Below are 8,014 nucleotides of genomic sequence, written 5' to 3' on the forward strand. Positions count from 1 at the left end.
TTTACGACTGGATTCAGTCTACGTTTTCTGCATTGCATAAATCACAGGGCCCTATTAATATTACAGTAATGGTATATATCACAATATTAGTTGTTTTTGCTGGAATTTCAACCCCAAAAGTCGGTTTTTGATCATCTTGACATCAACATTAACAATGACTGTGCACCTTCGTTGAATTTAAAGTGTTATATTTCTGCATATATTTAGAGTAAATATAGAGTAAAATCAGCAATATATCAGTGACTCTGCTCTTAGATTTCAGCACTTGCTATAAACTTCTTTTAAAGCATTTATAAATTATGTCATCATTGGAAGTTGACGCGTATAAAATGTAAATATATATAATTTTAGTATATGTTCTGCATAGGAGTCATTTTTGACCAGAATTTTTTACGTTTTGTTATATATATATATATATATTTTTTTTTTACTTCATCTTTACTTCACTTGCTGTGTGAACACACAAAACAAAAAGCAATCATGGACGATTCAAAAAGGTTAAATGGTCCTGAAAAAAATAGTTCAGAAATTGAGCGCATTGGAAATGAATGGGAAGCGAATTTCACCTAGTGGAAATGTTTGGTACTGCGCACAAACAAAATCTTCCTTAAATATCATTTTTTGAGATATCAACTTCAAATTTGGAGCACATCTTGTTTAGATTTATGGCTTTGATTTTCACAGTTTTCAAGTAAAAAAAATTTTTTTGGGAAAATATATATTTCATATAAACATTGACAATTGTTTATCATAACAATAAATGTCAAATTTTATAACTTTAAGTTCACTTTTTTAAACTTCTTTATCACTTCAGCAATAATCCTCCATGTGTCGTCTTTAAAAAACAGACCAAACTTAAGTCTGTGCTCCAAATCATTAAAGATTTATGACTGTTTATGTTTATGTACATGCTTAAAAAAGTGAATAAATGGATTATAACTACTGCATAAATACAATTTAGTACCATAAAATGCAAAATATTATTATAGAAATATCCAAAAATATTATCAAACTAATATATACATTTTTATATAACACCAACAAATCATTTTTGACAGACACACGAACAGTACCAGAGAGATAATATCAACTGGAAATGTCAAGCTAAAGGCCTGTTCACATCAAGAACACGCTGTGAATGTTGCTATTGATGTGAAAAGGCCTTTAACAGTTTGTTACTCCATATTTTCAACACCAAGTCTGCAATTATTCACTAGCACGGATTTAATGAGTCATTGGTAAACCCATGCACATCCCTAAACAAAGCAATCTATCCCTTATTTTTCCTTACTGTCATTGTTTTGTAGCAGGATGGCCAGTATTTCACTGCAGTACAGCTTGTTGGCATCAAAAGGCATCTTGGCCTGTTTGGGAACACAACAAACACACTTTCAATGGCGTTGGCAGCAGCGTCCCATTCGATCTGTGCGTCGTCTTCACTATTGTCAGTGTAATTGCTGGTGCGCTGGATTCATGGAAGTCTTCAGGGAGCATTAAGACTCGAACAGCATGACGCTCTTATTCCGGCAGCCAGCGGTAAATCTGAGGAGGATTTCACCTCACGTGGATAAGAAACACTGTGAATTGTGGAAGCAGGCCTACAGCTCTTATGAAAATCTCAAATCCAGCCCAAAAATAATGAATGATCGAGTTAAACCCGTCATTACGTACTGCCAACTTCAAACCAGCTGACACTGTCTGTTCACTCCCATGAAAAAAGGCTGAAGTTATTAAAAAAAAAAAAATTCTTGACTTAACTTTAAGGGTGAAGTGTGTAATTTTTTTGATGTCTATCCCAGTTTGATGTGCAGAGAGTCAACGCTAAGTAATCTCAAAAGTGTGCTTTTAAAATACTGAAATACTGTTTGTTTGAGTAGTCCAACATGACTCAACAAATGGGTCATTATTTTTGTAATTCTGTTTGGTGCGCAGAAATTACACACTTGTGTAACTTGCTGACCGTGTATTCATGCATAGATATGATAATTAATAATAAAAGCAAAGCTAATTAAGCAAAACTTGTAAATAAATGTATTTACAAAAACTGTAAGTACATGCATAAAGGATTAAATAAATGCGTAAAAAAAGTATTAAATAACTGCAAAATTAAACGCAAAAATGCTTATGAATGACTAAAATAAATAAATGCCTAAAATGAGAAAAAAAAATGGGACAAAAAGAAATCAAGAGACATTTAGAATAGATAAAAATGTGCGATTAATCGCGAGTTAACTATGACATTAATGTGATTAATCGCAATTAAATATTTTAATCATTTGACAGCCCTAATAAATTTTAATAAATGTATTTATAAAAACTGTAAGTACATGCATAAAGGATTAAATAAATGCGTAAAAAAATGATTAAATAACTGCAAAATTAAACACAAAAATGCTTATGAATGACTAAAATAAATAAACGCCTAAAAAAGTTTATAAACGTGCATAACTAAATTCCAGGTTAAGTAAATAAATGCATGAGTAAACCATTAAATTCATAAATAAATGCTTAAATACATAAAGGAAAGCATAAATAAATAAATAAATGCATTAATACATACATAAATAAATAAACCAGATGATTTTTTTAAAAGCTCAAGGAAATTTGGGTTATTTTAGAGAATTTGAAAAATCCCAAGCCAAGTATATAACTGCAAAAATAAACTGAAAAATGATTAAATAACTGCAAAAATAAACACAAAAATGTTTAAACGAATGACTAAATAAATCAACACTTAAAAAATAAATGCATGAGTAAACTAATGCTTAAATTCATAATAAACGCTTAAATGCATAAACAAAAGCATAAATAACTTTGGTCTCATTTTAGAGGATTTAGAGTAAACTCAAGTCAAGCATATAAATGTAAAAAATAAATGCATAATTAAATAAACAAACAAACCAGATGTATATTTAAATCTCTAGGAAAATTGTGTCATGTTAGAGATTTTGGAAAAACTCAAGCCATGTTTGGACAATAACAGTATATACGCAAAAAAAAAAAAATAATGAATGCAAATAAATTCATTAAAAAAATAACAGATGTCATTTGAAAGCTGAAGAAAAATTTAGTCTCGTGTTAGAGATTTTAGAAAAATTCAAGCCAAGTTTGCACAATAACAGTATATTTGTTTTGTTAAGCCAAAATAATAATCAGCCAAACTCCATTATCAGACTATATTAAAGGGTTTATTAAAGGGTTAGTTCACCCAGAAATGAAAATGATGTCATTAATGACTCTCCCTCATGTCGTCCCTAGCCCGTAAGACCTCCGTTCATCTTCAGAACAGTTTAAGATATTTTAGATTTAGTCCGAGAGCTTTCTGTCCCTCCATTGGAAATGTGTGTACGGTATACTGTCCTTGTCCAGAAAGGAAATAAAGACATCATCAAAGTAGTCCATGTGACATCAGTGGGTTAGTTAGAGTGTGTTGAAGCATCGAAAATACATTTTGGTCCAAAAATAACAAAAACTACGGCTTTATTCAGCATTGTATTGTGTTCTGGTTCTGTTGTGGATCCGCGTTCAGTGCCGCCGCTGACGTAAGACGCTGCTGACGTGTGTCTGGTGTGTGTGTGTGTGTGTGTGTGTGTATTCTGGTTCTGTTGTGGATCCGCGTTCAGTGCCGCCGCTGACGTAAGACGCTGCTGACGTGTGTCTGGTGTGTGTGTGTGTGTGTGTGTGTGTGTATTCCGGTTCTGTTGTGGATCCGCGTTCAGTGCTGCCGCTGACGTAAGACGCTGCTGACGTGTGTCTGGTGTGTGTGTGTGTGTGTGTGTATTCTGGTTCTGTTGTGGATCCGCGTTCAGTGCCGCCGCTGACGTAAGACGCTGCTGACGTGTGTCTGGTGTGTGTGTGTGTGTGTGTGTGTGTATTCTGGTTCTGTTGTGGATCCGCGTTCAGTGCCGCCGCTGACGTAAGACGCTGCTGACGTGTGTCTGGTGTGTGTGTGTGTGTGTGTATTCCGGTTCTGTTGTGGATCCGCGTTCAGTGCTGCCGCTGACGTAAGACGCTGCTGACGTGTGTCTGGTGTGTGTGTGTGTGTGTGTGTATTCTGGTTCTGTTGTGGATCCGCGTTCAGTGCCGCCGCTGACGTAAGACGCTGCTGACGTGTGTCTGGTGTGTGTGTGTGTGTGTGTGTGTGTGTGTATTCTGGTTCTGTTGTGGATCCGCGTTCAGTGCCGCTGCTGACGTGTGTCTGGTGTGTGTGTGTGTGTGTGTGTGTGTGTGTATTCTGGTTCTGTTGTGGATCCGCGTTCAGTGCCGCCGCTGACGTAAGACGCTGCTGATGTGTGTCTGGTGTGTGTGTGTGTGTGTATTCTGGTTCTGTTGTGGATCCGCGTTCAGTGCCGCTGCTGACGTGTGTCTGGTGTGTGTGTGTGTGTGTGTCTTCCGGTTCTGTTGTGGATCCGCGTTCAGTGCCGCTGCTGACGTAAGACGCTGCTGACGTGTGTCTGGTGTGTGTGTGTGTGTGTGTGTGTGTGTGTATTCTGGTTCTGTTGTGGATCCGCGTTCAGTGCCGCTGCTGACGTAAGACGCTGCTGACGTGTGTCTGGTGTGTGTGTGTGTGTGTGTGTGTGTATTCTGGTTCTGTTGTGGATCCGCGTTCAGTGCCGCCGCTGACGTAAGACGCTGCTGACGTGTGTCTGGTGTGTGTGTGTGTGTGTGTGTGTGTGTGTGTGTGTGTATTCTGGTTCTGTTGTGGATCCGCGTTCAGTGCCGCCGCTGACGTAAGACGCTGCTGATGTGTGTCTGGTGTGTGTGTGTGTGTGTGTATTCTGGTTCTGTTGTGGATCCGCGTTCAGTGCCGCTGCTGACGTGTGTCTGGTGTGTGTGTGTGTGTGTGTGTGTGTGTCTTCCGGTTCTGTTGTGGATCCGCGTTCAGTGCCGCTGCTGACGTAAGACGCTGCTGACGTGTGTCTGGTGTGTGTGTCTGGTGTGTGTGTGTGTGTGTATTCCGGTTCTGTTGTGGATCCGCGTTCAGTGCCGCCGCTGACGTAAGACGCTGCTGACGTGTGTCTGGTGTGTGTGTGTGTGTGTGTGTGAGACGTAAGACGCTGCTGACGTGTGTCTGGTGTGTGTGTGTGTGTGTGTGTGTCTGGTGCGCCCGAGCTTCGTTTACAGTCTGAGGGAGACGCACGCTGGAAACAAAACAATCTTCGCAAACATGTCTAAGGATTTCCACACAGAGGAAGACTTGCATTTTTTTGCCCAGCCATATTTATTTGAACCCGAATACACGGACGCACCAGACACACGTCAGCAGCGTCTTACGTCAGCAGCGGCACTAGTGTTGTCACGATACCAAAATTATTGTTTCGATACCGATACCAAGTCAAGAATTGCGATTTCGATACTTTTTCCATACTTTTCCTGAAAAGGGAGAAACACTCTCAAATATCATTGCTGTGCTTTATTTTAAAACTGGGACAACATTCCAATCATAACACACTAATAAATGAACATTTGAACAGCAGATAGGCTATAATAACCATTTGAACAAAATATGAAATATGAAAAATATAAAAAATAAATTAGAGCAATGACATTCAAGGTAAAAAAATAAATAAATTTAGCAGCATTATCTCAGTTATCATAAGAAACATAAGATTTTATCAATATCAATGCCACTGACGATTCTGCTTATCGATCCGATTCTTTAACGATTCTCTTATCGATTCATGATAGCATTGTGTGGAAAAAAGTAGTCATATGCTTTTTCGGGGGGAAAAAACAAGTGTTTTTATTTGTTTTATGTAATTTATGTAATAAATGAAACCTTATTACAAAGTGTTAACGATTAGTTATACACCGATTCAGACAGATCAGTTGTTTTAACCATTCATTAAAACGAATCGGTTCAAATGAGTCATTAGTTCGCGAATTGGACGTGTCATTATCGGACGTGTGCGCGTTGTGTGATTATCCAGGCGGTTACATCCCACTGTCATCACAGAAAACATTTCATGACTGGATAGTTTTTTTCGTTTATTTAAAGTGTGGTTTATGTCAGCTGAATGTGCGGAACGATTCAGAGAAGATAAGGCAACGTATTTTACCACAATTTACACCCAGCGGTAATTCAAAAAAAAAAAAAAAAAAAACTCCGAATGCTCCACATGAAACTTTAGTCTCCCAACCTTACCATCGTGTCGAATTATTTTGATTAATATGTGCGAGGGAGAGAGAGAGAGCAAGACAGCGCTTATTTTTGAGACGGTGAAGCCTTGTTTATACTTTCGCCTGGCTCCGCAGAGAGAGAGAGTGCGCGCGCGCGACCGGGGCTCGCTCACTCTCTCTCTCTCTCTCTCTCTCTCTCTCTCTCTCTGCTCGTTCAGTTCACGCGCCCTGTCACACGCGCATGAGGAGAAAAACACAGACATCCATAGGGAGGCACTGGAAGCGTGCGTTGCACACACCAACATGCAATACTCTCTTACAAATCTGGAACGCGGTCATAGAAGTATCGATACTAATAAATTTAGGTATCGTGAAGTTTTTAATTTCCGAGTATCGCGATACTTTTGAATTATCGGTGCACCGTGCAACACTAAGCGGCACTGAACGTGGATCCACAACAGAACCAGAACACACACACACACACACACACAAACACACACACACACCAGACACACGTCAGCAGCGGCACTGAACGCGGATCCACAACAGAACCGGAACACACACACACACACACAGGGCCGGCGCTCCGCACACGCACATCACGCGCTGCGCGTAGGGCACCAAGTGCTTGGGGGGGCACCAAAAAATCTGGGTCGTGAAAAATCATCACAATAGGCTACTAGTATAAATAACAAATAAAATATGTCTAAAGCATGTTAATATACAAAAGCAATACAAAAGTAATATAGGCCTAGACCAAATTAGTCGAGAAAAAGGTGAATCTCATGTTTCGTCTCCCTCTGGTGCCCCCCCTCCCCTTCCCCACCTCCCAGTGGTCTGTTCGATTATGCCTCAATCAATGTCAAATTTGGCAGACACCGACCTCAGACATGGCCTCGGAAAGGCACCAAGAGTCGGGGGCGAACAAAGGAAAAAGAATAGACAGCGGGATGGATGATGCTCGCGCGTCGCTTTGCAGGTAAGACAATGTTTTAAATAAAAATGTTAGTTTTGTAGCGCGGGCGCCCTTGCGTCGTGTATGCATGTTCAGGGGGGCGTCGCTAGTAGTGCAAATGAAATGATCCGGGGCTTTTTTAGCCCTGCATGTTGAATCTTTTATTTTAACGGGGGTCCGGGGCTTTCTCCCCCGGAAAATTTTGAAACTTGGGCTGTTTAAGATGCAGTAAGTTTGTTTGAGAAGAAAAGGAAAACCGCTTAGATACGTTTTTTCGTTGTTGTTTTATGCGGATAATGCGTTCATTTTCAAGAGGTTCATAGGCCAAGGCCCAAGGGCGACATCTGTTGGTGAAACTGCAATTAGAAAAAAAAAAAAACCCACAATCTCAGTGTTTGTATATTTTCATATTCACAGAGTTGTCAAATTATTAGGGCTGGGAAAAGATTAATCGCATCCAAAATAAAAGTTTGTGTCTACATGATATATGTGTGTGTACTGTGTATAATTATTTTGTATATATAAATACACACACATATGCACGTATATATTTAAGAAATATTTGCATGTATATACTGTATATATTTATATATAATTTATATTATATATAAATTTAAATATTTTATATATAAATAACAAATATTTCTTAAATACATACATGCAAATGTGTATTTATATACACTACCGTTCAAAAGTTTGGGGTCAGTGAGAATTTTTTTTTTTTTTTTGGAGGAAAGAAATCAATACTTTTATTTATCAAGGAATAGTTAATTTGATTGAAAGTGACAGTAAAGACATTTATAATGTTACAAAAGTCTTTTGAACTTCCTATTCATCAAAGAATCCTAAAAAAAAACAAAAAAACTGTACAACTGACAGACCAACAACTGTTTCAAAATTTGATAATAATAATAAATGTTTCTTGAGCATCAAATCCTC

The 8,014-nt window shown here is 38.5% G+C and overlaps 1 protein-coding gene across 1 annotated transcript in view; it reads right to left on the reverse strand.

Annotated features, from left to right (window-relative positions):
* Nucleotides 1-8,014, reverse strand: part of ctnnbl1 (catenin, beta like 1) — an 81,330-nt gene that overhangs the window by 46,585 nt on the left and 26,731 nt on the right. Inside the window, 1 exon segment of the mRNA XM_056248756.1 lies at nucleotides 1,292-1,364. Within this exon segment, the coding sequence (XP_056104731.1) occupies nucleotides 1,292-1,364 (73 nt within the window).

The sequence above is a fragment of the Rhinichthys klamathensis genome, unplaced genomic scaffold (genome assembly GCF_029890125.1).
Source record: "Rhinichthys klamathensis goyatoka isolate OS25496 unplaced genomic scaffold, OSU_Roscu_1.1 h1tg000058l_1, whole genome shotgun sequence".
Lineage (NCBI taxonomy): Eukaryota > Metazoa > Chordata > Actinopteri > Cypriniformes > Leuciscidae > Rhinichthys > Rhinichthys klamathensis.